The sequence below is a fragment of the Podarcis erhardii genome, assembly GCF_964252035.2.
Source record: "Podarcis erhardii genome assembly, chromosome: 13".
Classification (NCBI taxonomy): Eukaryota; Metazoa; Chordata; class Lepidosauria; order Squamata; family Lacertidae; genus Podarcis; species Podarcis erhardii.
The window spans coordinates 11,146,123-11,166,604 of record NC_138502.1 but is presented as its reverse complement, the minus strand read 5'-3'; the positions used below and the strand labels follow the sequence as shown (position 1 = coordinate 11,166,604).

The following is a 20,482-nucleotide window of genomic DNA, read 5'->3' as shown; positions in this document are numbered from 1 at the left end:
TATGCAAGCAGCACCCATCAGGATTCAATTCCTGTTCTCAGTTGGGAGTGGAGGAAGGGGACACATCATCTCCTTTTTTAATACATGAAATGACAAAAAATATAAATCAAACTTTGATTGCTGTGCACAGATTTCATTTTTAGAATATGTGTGTGTTGTGCTATAATATCATTCTTCCTTTATTCAAAAACAATTGCCTCTCCATATCCAGGGAGAGTTTTCTGTCTAAACAGCCACAGGTTCTCTGTACCTGCAGTTGCCAGTTTGTTACAACAGGGATATTTAATTATTAATCACCCATCATTCACCCTATTAAAAACAGTTTAAAACCACATTAGACAATCAGGTTTCTAGGTCCTAGGCTGTACAGAGCTTTAGGCACCAGTACCTGGTGAAGTCATATGGGTAAAGTGGGCAGAAAATTGCACAAATATGAGGGCTTTGTGCAGTTCCATCATCCTCAATCTGGGGTGACCAACCAGTCACAACTCAAGGTAATTTTGGGTGCATGTAGAGCTAATGGGGTACCCAGAATACATCGCTCATTCGGTCCTTGGTGAGGCGCTACTTCACCCAATGCTTGAAGACTGGGATTGCACCTGTGGCGATCACACAGGGCCCCCGGACATATCACGGTCTATTGACCCTCTGCCACCACTGCGGTTGCTTTCTTCGCTGCCACCACCCTGCTTCTCACGGGGACACACGGAGTCCAGACAGTTGTTAATGTAAACAAATAATCAAGTTCATTTTTAAGTGCAGGAATAAGCGTATGGTGTCGGTTTATTTTTCTTTTGTCAGTTTCTTAAATCTTAGTTCCTACAACTTCAAACTGAATTATTCCCAACTATCTATCTAACTCCCTAACAATTCCTCTCACTCCCTCACAATACAACCCAACCAACCCACTGCGTATTCCACCCTCTTCCTTCTCCAACCCCCAAGCCTCAACTCCCACCTGACAAACCTCAACTCCCAACTCCCAAACCTCAACTGCCTTTCAAAACCTCCCACTCTATCTTTTACTCCCCCCTTGCATTCTCACTGGCCAATCACATCACACCCATTTTAACCCTTTCCTTGACCCATCCTAGGAGGCAAACACCACAGCACCCAATGACTTAACCACCAAAAGTTTTGAAGTTTTGCTACTAGGAAAGCAAAACCTATGGCCAATTTCTCTACAGGCAAATTCCTTCTCAGCTCCGAATATGGCAACCAAAAGCAACCATAGTAAGGTCAGCAGGTAGAAGAAAAATAAAGTGGTTAAACGGAATGACGCTTAGGGAGAAAAGCTATGTTACATAATGACCTGAAAAGGAAAATACATTTTACAAGCACAATAATTAATTGACCTGAATTGTGAATGGAAATAAAAAGGGAGGGTGGGAGGGTGTCACTCTTCACCCAGCCTTCCTGCGAGAGCCTCCTGCAAATGCCCTTTTAAGCCTCATTGCCAGGCTAGACGAGACAGCAGCCAATAGCCACAGCCAGCAAGGCACTGCCCTCCAGGAGGCACCAGTGAGTGGCCCATTTATGGTGCCTTTTGGGTTGGAAAGACCCCTCCCTTTTGAGATCCAACAGCCAAGAATAATTCCTCTCCAAAGGCCAGCATATGTGTGTGCCTAGGCCATCGGGGAAGGAGGCTGAGAGTGAGGTTACGAAACGGTCACCTCGTGGGAAAGTGGTGAGCAGCCATTATACTCATGCCACATGGTTGATGTGGATCCAGGTCCACTCAACCAAATTCCAAGATGCTGAAAACACCGTACTACATTTTGAAGTCTCCATTTTTTACAAGGTCTTCTATTCTGAACTTCAAACTTCAAAATTCACCAATACACCACTGGTCCCTTATTATCTGCTGAAAGGGAATTAAACACAACAGTTCTGAATCTGTCACAAACACATTTTCTTCCGCAAGTCCACAGGGGTTCACAAGCATTGAATAAATAACTATATTCCAGCTTGGTTATTAACAGGGCTATAATTAAATCTGCTGCTTCTCAAAAAAAACCCTGTGGACTTTCAGTGGCCACATGCAAAAGTAACATAAAAGATACCCAAATTAACCAGAATGATTTAAATAGGGTGTGGGATCCACAAGTCTGTTCTTACATACTCTCAGATTGCATCATCTCAGGAGGCGTTACTACCATTCAAATGATACAATTTTAAACTGGAGAAGCTAATTATAATATTGCTTGAGAAATCATGGGTTCTGTGTAGAACAAACAGTTGGTTTTTTAGTGAGAATGTTTGTTTTAGTGTTCTTGCTGCTGGAACTGATTTCTTATAATGTATGTGAGGCTCACATAGCAAAATGCAGGCTCCAAGGTCCACACAATCCACTTCACACGTATCATCAGCCAGGAGATTTCATCATTGGTGGCATTGTTTCCCATGGTGGCTTCATCTCCTCTCCAGCCACATTCACTGAGGAACCCCCACCAGCGCTGCCTGAAGAGCTTGTGTAAGAACTAAGTCACTCATCCATTACAGCAGAGAAACAGTCAAACCTAGAGTCACAGCCTGAGAGTAATGACTAAAGCTGCAAACCTCTACCCATTTACCTAAGAATAACAACTTTGCAAATCAGTGGGACATAGGCTGATGTAAAAATCCATAAGAATGTATTGGGAATTAAGAGAATACTGAAGAAGCTCCCATTTCTCAATAGGAAAAATAAATATAAATGTATGAATGTTTATGTGTCTGGGAGAACCATTTGATCAGCTAATTTTTATAGACCTTATCTGAACTAGAGTGTTAGTAAGAATGTATATTTGAAAAACCTGTTCTGAAGCTGAATATCCTTATGCTTTCATTTTCTGAACTTAGACTAAGGTTTGTTTCAGCACTGCTTATTATGAAGTATAGAATTTAGTGAATTCCAACGACTATCACTGACTCATGAAAATGAAGTCACTGCAGGGAGAGACCAGAGAGACCAGAGACTTTGTAAGTGTCAGAAAAAGACCTCAGACGTGTAAGGGAAGTCGTCCCATGGGCCCCACATTAGCGACCCCTACTCTAGATACTATTAACCTTAAAAGATTGGTACAAAAGTAACAACATGAATTTCAATGGGGACAAATGCACAAATCTAAAATGATGAACACTTGGCTTGCCAGTAGTACATGACGAAAAACTCAATGGATCTGCATCAACAGAAGTATAGTGTCCTGATTAAAGTAAGTAATAGTACACTCTGTTCTGCCTTGGTCGCCTGGAGTACTGTGTCCAGTTCTGATCACCACAATTTAAGAAGGATATTGGCAAACTGGAACATATGCAGAGGAGGGCAACAAAGATGGTCTGGAAACCAAGTCAAGTCTTATGAGGAACAGATAAGGGAGCTTGGTATGTTTAGCTATGATGAGAATGAGGGAGGAATGATAGACATTTTCAAATATCTCAAGGGCTGTCACCAGGAACACACTTGTTTTCTCTTGCTCTGGAGGTTAGGACTCAAATTAGCTTCTTCAAATTACAAGAGAGGAGATTTCAACTAAACATCAGAAAGAACTTTTCATTGATAAGAGCTGTTGAATAGTAGAATGGACTGTGAGTTAATCCGAATGACCACAATATAATTAATTGCTGTGCTGTTATGTAAAATGATAGATCTGCTGAAGTTCCTGCTGATACAGTTTGCAACTCTCATTCTAGGGTGGTGCCTAAGATTTACCAGCACATCGTGGCCTTGGCATTTGCAGTCAAGGAGATCAACAAAGACCCTCACATCTTACCCAATATCACCTTGGGCTTCCACTTATATGACAGCTATAACAATGCAAGGAACACATATCTTACCACACTGCTGCTTCTATCCATGGTGAAGGAATTTGTCCCTAACTATATATGTGATGTTGAAAATAATCTGACTGGGGTCATTGGAGGACTTGATTCTGAAATTTCCTTTTATGTGGCCACTGTTTTGGATATCTTTAAGATTCCACAGGTAGGACACCTATGTACAATACCTTTATTAGCTTGCATAGAGGCAGAATCAGTTCCGGGTGAAGATGAAATTGGAAGGACAACCATGTACACCACTTGAGATCCTTGGAAAATAAAGGTGGTACATAATTATAATATAAACAAACAAACATCAATAAGGGGAAATGTGCGATACCAGAAAAAAATAGGTCACACACCCCCTCCCCGTCTTACACACCCATCTAAAACACTGGTATCCCAAAGGCCAGTGATGGGGAAGTGGGCTTCTCCCTCACCAGCTGCTTTTGGGTTATGTAGTACTTTCTGCTTAGTTAGGAGGGTATTTGAATTGAATAACTGGGGTATAGGGGAAATTGCTTACAGGATAAAAGCTGACAGGTAGGTGTCAATAGTAAAATTAGTGATCAGGGCATCTCAAAAAAGCTGCTGGGGAAGAGGGGGGAAATTGCTTATAGCTAAAACAACTGACAGGTAGGTTCCAGTCAGTTGCACCAAACACAAAGAAGTTATGGAAAATTGAAGATAAGATCCAGTTCTGCAAGTGAAATAAATGTTCATAAATAAAGTCTGAGAAGAATCAGCAGAGTTTTGCTGTGTGATGGGGCATGTGCATCATGAAGAAGAAAGACGAAGCTCCAGAGAAGAAATATGAATCTGGTCCAACATGCAGTTGACAAAGTCAGATAATGTCTAGGTAATCTGCTGCTTGGGGCATGGTATGTTCCCCCATTCAGTTTTCTTTAAATGATATTTATTAGAAGTTTCAAAAATTACAGAAAAAAGCAAAGAAGAGAACAACAAAAAATTAACAAAACATACATAAAAGTACATCAAAAAAGGAAAAAGAAAAAACACACACATAAAAACCAATACACCAATAACAATAATAAAAAACACACATCCAATATTCCATATCTCCATCCTTCATTTACTTGTTTCATCGACCTCCTCACACCTCCCTTTTTGTATTCTTGTTTTGTTATTTCTTTCAGCAAATTCTTTCCATCTTTCTCAAAAATTTTTGAGTAATTTGTCTTAACAGTCTAACCTATTAGTTAACTCAGCAAATCCTTTCCATCTTTCACTATATTCTGTCATTCAATTTACCTTAATTTATTTTAACCTTATCTTACCATAAAATACCTTAAAGCTTAAAACTTAATATTTATTTGTACATAATTCCTTATATCATTTCTACTAAAGCCAAATATTTTCATTCCAACATTTTTCCTAATGCTCATTAATTTTACACTGATTCCCAAAATATTTTTTTTAAAAAAAGTTTTCTTCCAATCTTCCTCCAGCGTCTCTTCTTCCTGGTCTCGGGTTATGTCAGTCCTTACTGTCCATTCCATCTAGTCCATCAACCTGGTAATCTTATGTCCGAGGCTCTTAAGTCTTTTCCATGTCCCTTCTGCAGATCTTCTTCTTGTTTGTACTTGCACTTTACCTTATCTTTTGTTGATCTCTTTCTTAATTTCTTTCCTTTCTCGTTGAGGAGTAGGTCTCGGGGATGTTCCAACTTGAAAATATCTCCGTCTCTCCTCAGCAGATCGGCCCATTCCCCACAGTCCCATTCCCCACAGTCAACAGTGTAGTCCAGAAAATATTTAAAGGCATGTTTCAAAGTCCCTCCAAACTTAAGGGCCCCCACAACTCCAGACCCCCCCCCCGGGCCCACTTCAAATTCAACCTTCAACAACAATGGCTTATGCTCCTGTAGGGCCTCGGGCTTCTCCATTTGTATTACTTGAGGTTCAACAGCAGCCTCCTCCATTATCTTCTGCGTTTGCACTTGCTCTGTCAAAACAGGTTCTTGAGTTGGCTCCTGGATGGTTTCTGTATAAGTATTCGCTGTTTGTCCAAAATTTTTGACTGCAACAGTCATCAAATCCATCTTCTCATGCATCTGCGCCAACAAAGCGCTTGTCTTGCAAAAGGCAAGCACCAAAACTTTTTCCAAACACATTTTTGTTCAAGGTCACAGTCTGATCCCATGATCCTAATCACCACAGCTGTAGAGTCCCCAGATCGACTCCAGCAACAATTCAACAAGCTCCCTCTAGAGGAGACAATTTCTATTTGTATCCATCTTTTGAAAGCAGATCCAACAAAAGAAAGTTACTTTCATTTTTTGGATTTTTTGTTTCTTTTAAATGCAAAAGGCAACATTGGAGACAATTTGTTTCTCTTCTTTAACTATCTGTCAAAGGATGTTCCTTTCACAGTCAATGAACTTCACCAAAAATCTCTGTCTCTGACACCCCGTTCCCAGGTTTGAGATGGTGGAAATTTATCTTTCTTTACTCTCTCTCCTGCAGGCTTAAACAGTCAAAATTCCCCCTCTTTACTCCTGCTTCCAAGAGGGGTTTAGATGGTTAAAACAGGAGGAATTTTAAACCTCTATGTACAACTTTCCAGACTTTAGCTTGCACAATTTTTGCTTCAGGCTATTTACAAAAGCGGAAGGTGGACTTCCTGTTTAGGACCTTCCCGCTTGAGTGCCAAATTAAAATGTTTCTTAGCCCAATTTTCCGTTCTACTCACGGGTACTTGTTTAGAGTCCAATTGTCCACAGGAAAAAGTCAGCACTCTCCGGCAACGGTTGTGCAGCTTCACTCCATAAAAATAGTGGTCGATTCTGGACTTCCGGGTTAGCGCGATTGGCTAATGGCGGATTCCCTCTGAGCTCCGGAGGGAATCGGCTCTGCTGAAGACGGGTCTTACCGCGCCGGCGACGCGGGGACCCTTAGAAACTGCAGGCGCGGAAGCCTGCGGACTTGGTGACTCGGTGGGCACCTTTAAGCGCCTTCCCCGACCCACGAAGAGCCTTTTTAAAGGCTACGGAGAGGGTACGGAGAGCGGCGTGGTGCTGGGAGTAGACCGCTACTTCAGTGGAGCGAAGCCGCGAGCCATGGCCGGAGAGCGCTGACTTTTTCCCCAAAATTTGGACTGGAAAACAAACAACCCGTGAGTAGAATGGAATTTGGACTTTAAAATTTTTACCTTTGAATTCGGCACGACCGGGGGATGTGCTAAAGGGAAGTCCACACCCCCCCTACCTACAAATGATCTAAAGCAAGAATCGGAGAACTAAGGTGGAGAGATTACGGTCTTTTTGGTGTTAGATAAAAGATATTTCCATGAATTTGACAGAAGAAGTCTTTGTGCTGGAGAGAAAGGGAGGAATTTTGGAAGTTTTTGTGTAACCCCCCCCCCCCTGAACCCAGGAGCGTCCTGTGCGTGTGCCGGAGGAAAAAGAATAAGGAGTTTGACAGCTGTCAAAGGAGCTGTCAAACGGGCGGTTAAAGTCAAGAACTTTACTATTTAATAACTCTCTGAACTAAAGGTGTTACATTTGAATTGAGGTAGTTGGAAACAAAGTAGTAATAAACAACAAAGTAACGGATTGTTGGAAAAGGACTATTAAGCTATTGGAATCCCCCTAGGGGGAACTAGAGACATTACAATGGCTGCAGAGGGAAAATTACTGGCAGAGATAGAAAAAATGTTTTTTCTCGTGGGAATCTTGCAAGAGCAGAGTACAGCTATGAACAAAGAACTTATGACCTTGAATTCTAAAACAAACAACTCTGCTGAATGCATAAAGGATTTGACTGATAAAAAATCTGCAGCTGAACCAGAAGAGACATTTTTGGAATTGGCGGAGAGGAAAGAAGGAGTGGAGAAAGTACAGGTGGAAAATACCAACCAGAAGCCTATATCGTCAGAAAATAAAGAAGATCTTCGGATTACAAATCTGCGAAAGATGAGAAAGATGAAGAAGGAAGTCCCTGGAGTACTTGGAATACTGGAATTTAAAAGAATAAAGAAACATGATCGGGACTTCCTCTTTGAGTATGGGAGAGCAGCTGACCTTTTGCAGCAACTGCTTTTAAACATTTTGGATGGAAGAAAATTTGATGTGACTGTGACAGAACTCCTTCGAGACCTGAGGACCAACAAAAAGGATTACCAACAAAATCGGCAGAGAGAGACTGACAGAGATTTGAAGGCCTCGGATGTGAGGAATCCGGGCTAGGAACTGTTTTTGTGGACATTTGCTTGGGAAGGGATGGAAACCGGGGTAGGGAGGGAGGGGAGAATAGAATTTCAAAATTTTATGACTTTTGTATTTGGCCATTGTGACCTATAATTAATATATAAAGGGAGAAATTCGTGGAAGGGAAGTTAGGTCGACTTTAGAAAAAGGATTTAATGTTTATAAGAGAATTGGATAAGTTAAATGTGGACAAGTAAAAACAGCTAAGTTTTAAAAATAATAACAATATGTTTAAGATGATAGACAAGAACTTGCTGAACTAATTATCGGAACTGGGATGTATGAAGAGGGGGTGGGGGGAAGTCAGGGAAAGGGGGTAAAGAAGGTAAGGGTATGAAATTGTATATGTGTTGTCTTTGTCTTTTTGTGTGTGTGTGTCTTTATAAAATGTAAAAACCCAATAAAAATTTTATTAAAAAAAAATAGTGGTCGATTCAAAACACCGCGCCGCTCACCCCACGTTGCTTCGGATCCCCAAAAAAGGGGTTTCCTTGTGTGTAGGGGGCGCTCCTGGTGTCAGTCGAATCCCACGTTCCCAGGCTTCCTCCGCCTGGGATTTTTAAAGGGTCTCCGCCTTCGCTGCGGTGGCAAGACCCGATTTTCGCGGAGCGGGTTCCTCTGGATCAGAGGAATTCCGCCATTGCCGATGGCGCTAACCTGGAAGTCTGTTGTTTCCTCCATTCAGTTTTATCCATTATACAAGACCTTGCCAAATTTTGCAACGACTCAAAAAATGTTTGGTTTTTTTTTTAAGTAAAATAGACACAATGCCCTGCTCCAGTCATCAAAGTGTTAACAAAATTTCCAAAACTAAAACTAAAACAGACACAGTCCCCTGTGAAAGGTCATCAGTTGAAAGGTTTAAAAATGAGAAAAGGGAGATGATCCTTGCATGTGTGTCTTTTGTAAAACTGAGAGAGAGGCAAACAAACCCTGAAACGTTGGCAAAGGGCATATTTGACTAACAGGGTTCAGCACATAATGTATATGAATACTGTGAAAGGAATCTACGTTGTCTCTTCTATTCTTCCATTTACTTTTTAGCTCATTTATGGCTCTGCTCCAGTGATGAATGATAAAAGCCCAGGGCTTCCCTTCTATCAGATGGCAGCCTCAGAAGCCCTTCAGTATGAGGGAATTCTCTCTTTGCTTCTGCATTTCAGGTGGACGTGGATTGGAGTCATTGCAATGGACAATGAAAATGGAGAAAGATTTGTGCAAACCATTTCCCCAATGTTTACCAAGAGTGGTGTGTGTTTTGCATTCCTAGAAAGAATCCCTGATTTTAGTTTTATTTCTGAAATTAATGGCATGCTACAACAGGGGGCAATTATAAACCATAAAATTCTTAGCAGCAAAGCTAATGTTATGGTGGCAAATGGAGAATCTTATTCCATGGCAACTTTTAGATGGCTTCCATACCTATCAGAACATGATGACATGATAAACAATATAAAAAGCAAAGTATGGATAACAACTGCCCAGATTGAGTTTGCCTCATTTGTCTTTCAAAGGAACTGGGATTCAAGAGTATTCAATGGTGCTATAGCCTTTGAAATTCACTTTAGAAACCCACCAGGATTTAATCAGTATGTTCTGCACAGAAACCCTTCCAGCACAGATGGGGACGGTTTTATCAGGGACTTCTGGCAACAGGCCTTTGAATGTGTATTCCCAGATATGACTGCAGACAAGGTGGAGGGGAATATTTGCACTGGAGAAGAGAAGCTGGAGAGCCTTCCTGGATCATTTTTTGAAATGAGCATGACAGGCCACAGTTACAGCATCCACAGTGCTGTCTACGCCATGGCCCATGCTTTACATGCCATGTCCACATCAAGACTCAGGCACAGAGAAATGGCATACAGAGGGAGAGGGAAGAATCAGAATCAACAGTTTTGGCAGGTAATAGGCTGAACATCCTCAACTGGAAGAGTCCTGTTATTCTCTGATAAAGTATGGGTTTTCAAAATGTGGTCAGTTTGCTCATTCCTCTCAGAGAAAAAAAAGGTTTTGTATGACAGAAGTTTGGAGATCACTGAGATGCCACTGTGTTCACAGATAACAAGCAGTAGTCATGGCCGAGAGAGATGTTCAGCATTCTCTTTATCCCATTTACCCCAAATGCTGCCTCAGAGCAGGTGGTCACAAACCATTGTGGTGTCTCTTGAGATGAAGGGGGGAGAGGAAAATGGGGGGGGGAGAAAGAGTGGAGAGAGAGAGAGAGAGAGAGAGAGAGAGAGAGAGAGAGAGAGAAAGAAAGAAAGAAAGAAAGAAAGAAAGAAAGAAAGAAAGAAAGAAAGAAAGAAAGAATTGAATGAATTGGTAGTCTCTCCATGCCTGAACCTGACTACACTCACAAGTGACTTACCGGTAATCACCACACACCAATTGCTGTAGGTCCTGCCACATGAAAAAGATACCTCAGTCTTGTATTAGAACTGCAGCCATTTCCAAACAATTGCCTCTTCTGTATTCAATCTAGCTCCATCACTTTCTGAGAAGTATCTCATTTAACAATACTGCAGGAGATGCGGTCTTCATCAACCAGAATGGAGAGGCAGCATCTAGCTTGGATATTGTCAATTGCATTATATTCTCCAACCAAAGTTTGCACAGAGTGAGAGTTGGGAGGATAGATCCACAGGCTCCTCCAGGCCAATCATTCATCCTTGATGAAAATGCCATAACATGGCACAGTTGGTTTAATGAGGTAGGGCTGAATTGTTAGATAATTTCAAAGAGATTCAATCTTGCACAAGCAATGATCATTCACCTGCATGTCTACTCACTATCATTTAAACTGCAAGTTACTATGTAGAACATGACGAATGCATCCAAGTACCAGATTAAGAGCCAAAAGCTTGCTGCTAGAAGCCATTAAAGGAGTAAAGGAAAATATTTTATCAAGGATAATACAAAACAGAACACAGAGAGCCTTCATGTGAATATGGGTGCTTTGATCTAGGTCAAATACCAGTTTTTCTATGAAAAGGCCTGGAGACAGGAGTGCAGGGTTTTTTCCCAGCCAATCAGGGCCTCTGCATATATTTCACCTGCACAAGAGGTTGTACGTGGTGAAAGACCATGAAACTATGAAGTGGATGATCTGTTTGACCTTGAAGCAATCTTCCATCAGAGAGTGCACACAAGTGGTTAGCTGGAGTAACTAAATGGGTTTTCCTTTCCTCTGGAAGACTGCAACGTGAATCTTAAGTAAAAAGAGAAATATATATTAAAATAAGGGTGCCATAGGTCTTGGATAGCTTCATGTAAATGTCCAGTATTTTTCTTCTTTTGGAATTCACCAAGACTTTATTCCTCAATAATGCCTTATTTGACTCTCATCCCCAGACAGCATCTGATGGGTCCAGGAATAGGTGTAGCCACCAGCACCAAAATCAATTCTAGAGATGTAAACAACATACTCAAATGTATCTATTATAAGAAAGAAACATAACAGGGACATAAGAATAACTTCAGAGTATACATTAATGGGCAGGGCAATCTATGCAGAACAGATAAGCACAATGCCTGCAATTCCGAGAACAATAGAGGGGATATCAAAATACTTCAAACATTACGATTACTAAAAATAAAAATAAAAATGGCCATTCCACATATTGCTGAAATGCTGAGACAGCTTAGTAACATAGAGAAGGGCCCAAGAACATGAAGATTTCCAAACTCATTGTTCTCTTGCTGATCCTTCTGCTCTTTCATTTACGGAATAGACTCGGCCTCTTTCTCTCTGTACTGAGAGATGTCTTCCAGGATCCAGCAAGAAAGTGAAGGAGGGACAGCCACCTTGCTGCTACGATTGCATCCCATGTCCAGAGGGGAAGATTGCAAACCAGGAAGGTAGGAGAAATAAATAGATTAAATAGATCCAGACTCAGCAGTAATAATCGAAAGGTGTTGTAAGGGTGGCTGAATTTACTTTTCAAAAGAGATAATCTACTGTGAGTGTGATCCTGCCTCTTTGTGATCATTGCCTTTCAGATAGTCTAAATATGCCAATCAAATGACAATGACTATGCATTGAGAGTAATTGGATCGTATGGGGTTCAAATCATATCTAGAGGGGACCTTGTCACTCCTTCTGACTTACACAGGCTGCATGAAGTATGAATAAACATTCAGATGTCAATGGCGCTGGCTCTGGCGCCACATAGCTCTGAACCAATTAAAATCAGTAATACTACTTTTCAGAGCACCAGAAAGTACTAGATATGTGTTTTGATTTAAAGAGAGCTCTTTTCTTCTCAGACAGAAAGTAAGCATTTCAGAAAGTTGACATGATATGAGCTAATTTCTTTATTTCCCCCAGATATGAATAACTGCCATAAATGCCCAGACAAAGACTATCCAAGCAGAAACCGGGATGCATGTCTACCGAAGGATATCAGCTTCTTGTCTTATGAAGAACCTTTGGGCATCAGTTTAGCCTCTTTCTCTCTTTTCCTTTCCTTGATCACAGCTCTGGTACTAGGTATATTTATGAAGCACCATGACACACCCATTGTCATTGCAAACAACCGAAACCTCACCTACACTCTCCTCATCTCTCTCCTGCTCTGCTTCCTTTGTGCATTGCTCTTCATTGGCCGACCTGAGAAGGTGACGTGCCTCCTCCGACAAACAGCTTTCGGCATCATCTTCTCAACCGCAGTTTCTTGTGTCCTGGCAAAAACCTTCATGGTGGTTTTGGCCTTCATGGCTACAAAACCAGAATCCAGGATGAGGAAATGGGTGGGAAAAGAACTAGGCCACTCCATTCTCTTTTCCTGCTCCATAGTTCAAGCAGGCATATGTACTGTGTGGCTGGCAACGTCTCCCCCATACTCTGATGTGGACATGCACTCAATGACAGAACAAATGATACTAGAATGTAATGAAGGGTCTGTAACAATGTTTTACTGTGTCCTCATCTACATGAGCTGCCTGGCCACTGTAAGTTTTGCTGTGGCTTTCCTTGCCAGGAAGTTGCCAGACAGTTTCAACGAAGCCAAGTTCATCACTTTCAGCATGTTGGTCTTCTGCAGTGTTTGGCTGTCCTTTATTCCTTCCTACCTAAGCACCAAGGGAAAATACATGGTAGCTGTGGAGATCTTCTCCATCTTAGCCTCCGGTGGTGGGTTGCTGGGTTGCATCTTCTTCCCCAAATGTTATATAATCATTATAAGGCCTGAGCTGAACAATAGAGAACAGCTAATAAGGAAGAAAAATTAAATAATAAACATGTCCTTTGCTGTATTTTGTGCTTTTCTCTGTCTGTTCAGTATATAATTTTATACAATTTTTTCTAGATTCCAAATTTTCATAGTTGAAAATTCATTTGTAAAATTGACTTATTTGCTTTAAGGAAAACAATGATACCTTTACACATACATTATTCTGTTGTAGCATGTGTTGAGAACAAGACTCAGAGCAATTCTTGTTAAAATATATATGTAAGCAAATCTGCATCTGGCCTTAATTCTTTCTTCTTTTGTTCAATATTTTTTTATTAATTTTCTATTACAAAACTCCAATATACACCATACTACATGAATACCAAATAGCAATACCTATTCAAATACCATTCAATTACATACCCAATTATAAAGTTTATGTGGCCCCCACGTGCTCTACTTCAAGGTCTGATTCTCTTCAGTTATAGACATGTAGGAGGATCTTCTTGAATCAGGCCAATGGCCCATCTCGCCCAGCAGCCTGTACTCACACTGACCAACCAGATGCATGTGGGAAACCTACAAGCAGTACCCAAGAGCAAATGTTCCATTCTAACCACTGTTTCCTGTGGCAGTGAGTTCCATAGTTAATCAATGTACTGTAAGCTAATATACTTCCCGTTGAATTAGGTTTTCCCCCACCAAGATTTTATCAGAATCAGGTCTCCTTGGAGAAATTAAGAGAACAAGATAAGAAAATGTGGAAGAATTTTGCCCTGGTCCTTGGTAAAGATGGCAAGAAAGAATCAAGCAGACCTCACTGGGCAAAGCATTCAACAGATGGGAAGCCACAACTGAAAAGTTTTATTTCACCAACACACGGGATGGATCAGAACACACTATTCATAATACATATCTGTCCCTGGATTGGGCGGGGGGGGGGATCACCAGATATGTGCAGGGCCTTTCCCTCACACACCTCACCATTCAATTTAGAGCCTGATTTGGTGATTCAAATCCTCCACTCTTCTTTCAGACAGAATCGGTGTGGTCTAGATTTAATTTAGAACCGTGAATCCAAATTGACATTTGGAAATCGAATCATTAGAAATCCTTTTGACATGAATAGAGAAACCAAAGTGCCAAACTTTTCACACAGGTTCATGGAATTGGAATTTGAAGACATGGTAAACCCTCTAGAAACTAATAACACTACCAAATTGCTGGAACATCTGTGTGTGTCTATGTGTGTGCTCACCAAATTATTCCATTTATTCAAACACACAAGAAAGTGGGTTGGCAGCTAATCAGCCTGAGCATCAGCAGGTGACGTTGAAAGTGTGCACATCAATCTCCTTAGCAATGGTGGGCTTCTAAGAGAAAAACATGGCAGACCAAACAGCTTTTGTGGCAGTCTGCCAACAGTGATTGTTACATGGTGATTGATGATAGCCAGCCATAAATCTTTGATATCAAATCCACTCTGGAGAAATTGGTAAACAGGGGGTTAACTGTTGAATGGTTTCTTTAAATGTAAAGGTTCATCATTGTTCCACCTAATGTGTATGTCTTTAAGGGGCCAGAGCAAGGGCCAGAGCAAGATAACGAGACCCAGCTTTACAGCTGTGAAACATAGCAGGTGCTGCTGAGTTGCATTGATTAAGGTGTGTCAGCATTTGCATGTAGTATATAAGGAGCAGCACCTAGCTCTCCCATTACCCTGGGGGTTGGGTTGGTGGTTGGGTCTGGTTTGTTGTTAATGTATTTAGTGTATAAGGAGTTTTTGTTTTTTGTAATTAAAACCTTGTTTAAGTTACTTTTGAGTCCCTTTCTTTTTAATGCATGGTCTCCCCAGCAAGCTCTCTGCAGCGCTAGCATACTGCAAATAGCCAACATTAACATCTGGTGCTCTGAAAAAGCTGTTTTCTATGTTGGGACTCCAAGAATCACCGAATTGTAGAGTTGGAAAATACCCCAGAGGTTTTGTAGTCCAATGGTCTGCAAAACAGGAATCCTTTGCCGAATGTGGGGCTAGAACCCATGACCTTGAGATGAAGAGTCCCATCTCTATTGACGTTGTGAAATCAGGACCTGCTCCTGGGAATCCTAACAGGGTTAATCAACTTAAGAGTGACAGAATCAATATTTTCCCCCCAAACCACATAGTAACCCTGGTGGTATGGTGTATGGAAAAGCCTCTCTGAGATGGTTATAATGTACAACTGAGAGAACTGAAAGTGTTTTCTCCATGTGACAATGGAAATTTACATTTGGTGTGAGCTGCCAAGAAAACACAAGTAACTATGCCACTTCATATTTCCTCCTTGTGACTGGAATGTTTTTAATTTCATAAGAGATGATGCTATTGAGCTCTTAAGGTGAAGATGGGAGATGTAATGAGACTGAATTCTTAATAAGATCAAAAAGACCCAGTATGTCATGTACATTGTTGGACATTCCACTGATTGTTGGCATACTTCAGCAAATGTTTGATGAGCAGATAAAAGTGATTAGATCTAACGATGTTGAATAGAGAATGCAACTAAACCAGAGATTAATGAGATTGAAAACGGAATCAAAGAGGACGGAGAATCTTCAGGATGCGTATGTATGCCCATAATGGACCTCAGCTTTCTAGATGTCAGGCTTAACCTCTGATTTTATTCCTTCCATACAGCTCTTAATGGCACAAAGCCATTGCTTTCCCCCACTATCAACCTTAAGCCTAGGTTGCCAACTTGTACTCACTTATCTGGGAGTAATCCCCATTAAACCTTAAAATACTTATTTCTAAGTAGACATCTATATTAATTTACAGCAAGCTAGCAATGCTTATTAATGAGTGTGTGTAAGATTATGCTCCCCTTGCAGAGAATCCTGGTATTCAAATAGAGATAGGAATGGAAAAAAGTAGGACTCATAATAATAATAATGATAGTAATAATTTTATTATTTATATCTCACCCATCTGGCTGAGTCCCCCCCTGCCACTATGGATGGCTTACAGCATATAGAGCAGGGATGGGAAGCCTATTGCCCTCTATATATTGTTACACTACAGCCCTCATCATTGCTGACCATTTTCCATACTGGCTGGAGTTGGTTGGTTTTGGAATCCATCAACATCTGGAGTGCTGCACATCCCCAACCCCTGCCCTAGTGGAAGTGAAGGAGAATACATAATTAAAAAATAAAAATGCCAAAGTTTGCAGAAAAAGCCAGAAACATCAGCATTGCTGAATGAATTTGGAAACTGAACTGAAATCTACCAAAAGGCTGAAACATCAGGCTCAGCAATTTTGGGAACCCTGACAACCCTCAGCTGCGTCTCGATGAATTGTGGGGGCTAAGAGATTTCAGGAATACCCTTTCTCCCTAAGGTGCTAGCTCACATAGGCTGACAGAATCAAGAGACATTTTTCACAGGGTTCTATGAAAGGAGTCATACAGGAGGGCATGGGGCACCAATTCAACCTAGAATCATAGAATCATAGAGTTGGAATAGACCACAAGGGCCATCGAGTCCAAACCCCTGCCGTCTCCTTAGTTATTCTGGGCTGTGTTTCCTCTGCTGAATCATTTGCTCCAAATTCTTCAGGTCGGTCATGGTTTTCTTTATCGGAGAAGACTGAGGCAAAGAAGGCATTGAGGAGTTCAGCCCTTTCTGTGTCCCCTGTTTGCATTTCACCATCTTCTCCTCTGAGTGACCCCACTGTTTCTTTGTTCTTCCTTTTGCTACGAACATACCCATAAAAGCCTTTTTTGTTGCTTTTAACCTCTCTAGCAAGCCTGAGTTCATTCTGTGCTTTAGCTTTTCTGACTTTGTGTCTACATGTGCTGGCTATTTGTTTGAATTCCTCTTTGGTGGGTTTCCCCCTTTTCCATTTTTTGTACACATCCTTTTTAAATCTTAACTCAGTTAAAAGTTCTTTAGATAGCCACCCTGGCTTCTTTAGGCACCTTCCATGTTTCCGACTCATTGGTATTGCCTGGAGTTGTGCTTTTACGATCTCCCTCTTAACAAACTCCCAGCCACCATGAACTCCCTTTCCTTTTAGTATTACTGTCCATGGGATCTCACCCAGCACTTCCCTAAGTTTTATGAAGTCGGTTTTCTTAAAGTTAAGAAATTGAGTCCTAGTATGCTTGGCTGCTCCTTTCCGCTGTATAGTAAACTTCAGAAGAGCATGATCACTCTCACCTAATGATCCTTCCACTTCTACCCCACTAACCAGGTCATCAACATTGGTTAGGACCAGATCTAAAATGGCTGTTCCTCTTCTTGCTTCTCCCACCTTCTGGACAACGAAGTTGTCTGCAAGGCCAGTGAGGAATCTGTTTAACCTTATGCTCTTGGCTGAGTTTGACATCCAACAAATATCCGGATAATTGAAGTCCCCCATTGCTACTATCTCCCTTCCTTTTGCATGCTTGGCCATCTGTTCCAGGAAGGCATCATCTATGTCCTCCGTTTGGCTTGAGGATCTATAGTAAACTCCCACAATGAGGTCTCTGTTATTCTTCTCTCCCTTAATTTTGACCCAAATGCTCTCACTTTGGCTTTGAGGTTCTAAATCCTGGATCTCTTCACAGGTATACACATCCCTGACATATAACACCACTCCTCCTCCTTTCTTGTCTGGTCTGTTTCTCTGAAATAGATTGTATCCCTCCATTATTACATTCCAATCGTGGGACTTATCCCACCAGGTTTCAGTGATGCCTATTATGTCATATTTAGTTTGCTGTACCAAGTGCTCAAGCTCATCTTGTTTATTTCCCATGCTTTGCACATTAGAGTACAGACACTGAAGTCCATTAATCATTCCCCCGTGTCTCTTATTTAAGGATATTTTCCTCCCACCACTAGGTCTGCATGCTCTTTGCTCCATTTGGTCTATGACATTTGGATGATCATCTCCATCAATTGATAGACTCCTACCTTCAGGAGCACTGTCTCCCTCCCCCACATTAGTCAGTTTAAAGCCCTCCTGATGAGGTTTCTGAGATTTTTGGCAAAAACATTCCTCCCAACCATTGTGAGGTGCAGCCCATCGCTTGCCAGAAGTCCATCTTCAAGAAACTGCAGTCCATGATCTAAGAATCCAAACCGTTCCTGTTTACACCATTTACGAAGCCAGCTGGGAGGACAGATGAGATGACAACTTGTGCATTTAATTGCTTCAATTTCCTGCCCAGAGCCTCGTAGTCTCTTTTGATCTTCTGGAGGCTATTGCTTGCAGTGTCATTGGTTCCCACATGAACCAAGAGGAAGGGGTATTTGTCAGTGGGTTTTATGATTCCTTGCAGTTGTTCAGTTACATCTTGGATCTTAGCCCCGGGGAGACAGGCCCACAGATCACTGCTTCTGTTCCCCTCAGTAGGGAATCCCCTATCACCACTACACGCCTCCTCTTAGGTTTGGACGGGGTTCTTCCGTGAGCTGTCCGTTCCAAGGTCGCCTGCACATTCCCTGAGGACTGACTTTGCTGCTCGTCTTCATATACCTGATCGACTGTAATGAGGGAGAGATCCTCAAATGGAGTCTGTTCTTCTTCTTCTATGCTAGGGGAGAGGACTTCAAAGCGATTGTGTATTTCTAAACAATCAGAGTGAACCCTGGGACTCCTACTTCTTTGAATCATGTTTCTCCATGTATCTGGCACCTGTGTTGGTGAACTAGCCTCCTTCTCAGGGGTGTCCCTGTCACAGCTAAAATGGCTGCTGTTTCTTTAATGTGAATAAAGCTGGGTCAGCATGAGTCGAGGGGGCCTGCAGCAGGTTGTACAGTGGTGCCTTGCAAGACGAAAAGAATCCGTTCCGCGATTCTCTTCGTCTAGCGGTTTTTTCGTCTTGCGAAGCAAGCCCATTGACAGCTTAGCGGATTAGCGCTATTAGCGGTCTAGCGGCTTTTAGCGATCAGCTGGTCCTGGAGATTTACCTAATTGCATATTTTGAATGGCACCCTCTATTTCTTGATCTGTTATTTTCTCATTCAAAACCAACATGCTTTGTTGCGAATTTTTTTGTAATCTATATTTCTTAAGAAAATCTTCTATATCTCCTTCGTTTTCCGGCCCTTGTGCATATAGTCTTCTGAAATAATTCTGAAAGCAATTACTAATCTCATTTGGTTTAGAAATGTTCTTTCCTTCCACCTCCAGACTTGTGACTGTATTCAATTTTTGTCTCTTCTTCAGTTGCCATGCAAGAAGTTTCCCACATTTGTCTGCTGATTCGAATGTCCTTTGTCTCATTTGCTTGATTTTCCATTCTATCTCTTGATTCATCAATTCCATATACTGCATCTGGTAAAACTTAATTTCTCTCAAGATCTCATAAGACTTTTGTTTCGATCTCAATTTCTTTTCTCCTTCTTTTATTTTTTCCAAGATCTTATCTTTCTTCTCATTTTGTTTCTTCCTCTTTAAAGAATTCTGTTGTATTAGGAAACCTCGCATCACGGCCTTACTTGCATCCCAAATCACTCTTTTTTCAACGTCTGTCCTCGATTTATCTCAAAATAGTCCTTCAAAGTTTTTTGGGCCTTTTTGTAAATCTCATCATCTCTAAATAGGGTGTCATTCATTCTCCATCTAAAGGAGCCAGCTGTTGTTAATTTCATTTCCATCTTTACAGCGTTATGGTCGGAGCATGTCTTTGGGCAGATTTCCACTTTTTTTATCTTTGGAGCCATTCCACTAGTAATCCACTACTACTAGAGGACCACAGTAGGCAACTCACAGAGCGGCTACACCAGTTGCAGAGCCAGGCGGGACCTTAGGGTCAACAGAGGCAGCAGCTAGAAGCCGGTGAGTGCCAGCCAGGACCATGCAGTCGGACTCTAAAGAGAGAGTCAGGAGAGATTGCTGGAGACCCCACAGAAGGGGCTCAGCAAGCTCCAGCAGAGATGGCAGATTTGCAGTCTTCCCAAGTTGTAAATATTGGGGGAGGCATCCCTTTTGAACTTCTCTCAGAAGACTTCCGGAGGCGGCACCTCCGACAATGGCGGATTCTCCCTGATTCAGAGGGAGACAGCTCCACAGAAACCGGGTCTTACTGCTGCAGCGAAGCGGGGACCCTTTCGAAAATCTCAGGCGGAAGAAGCCTGTGACCGTGGGACTCGGCGGGCACCGTTTGCGCCCCTCTGTTTGGCAAAGGAGCTCTACAAAGGGCTCCGGAGTGAGACGGGGGTTGGCGCGGTGCTGAGAGTCAATCGCTACTTCTGTGGAGTAAAGCTGCACAGCCAAAGTCGGAGAGCGCTGTCCTTTTTCCTATGCCA

At 41.8% G+C, this 20,482-nt stretch overlaps 1 protein-coding gene across 3 annotated transcripts in view; it reads left to right on the top strand.

The window, feature by feature from the left end:
- Nucleotides 1–486: 486 nt before the first annotated feature.
- LOC309326571 (vomeronasal type-2 receptor 26-like) overlaps nt 487–20,482 on the top strand; it is a gene marked incomplete at its 3' end in the record, with an annotated part of 37,398 nt that continues 17,402 nt past the window's right edge. Inside the window, exons 1-6 of one of the 3 annotated variants that reach the window (XM_081835415.1) lie at nt 487–1,238; nt 3,673–3,964; nt 9,071–9,931; nt 10,512–10,739; nt 11,761–11,887; nt 12,357–13,258. In XM_081835415.1, coding sequence (XP_081691541.1) covers nt 3,836–3,964; nt 9,071–9,931; nt 10,512–10,739; nt 11,761–11,887; nt 12,357–13,258 — 2,247 coding nt within the window. In that variant the 5' untranslated portion in view covers nt 487–1,238; nt 3,673–3,835. Of the gene's footprint in view, nt 1,688–3,672; nt 3,965–9,070; nt 9,932–10,511; nt 10,740–11,760; nt 11,888–12,356; nt 13,259–20,482 lie in introns of those variants that run through there. The other 2 variants (XM_081835414.1, XM_081835416.1) reach the window with 2 other exon arrangements.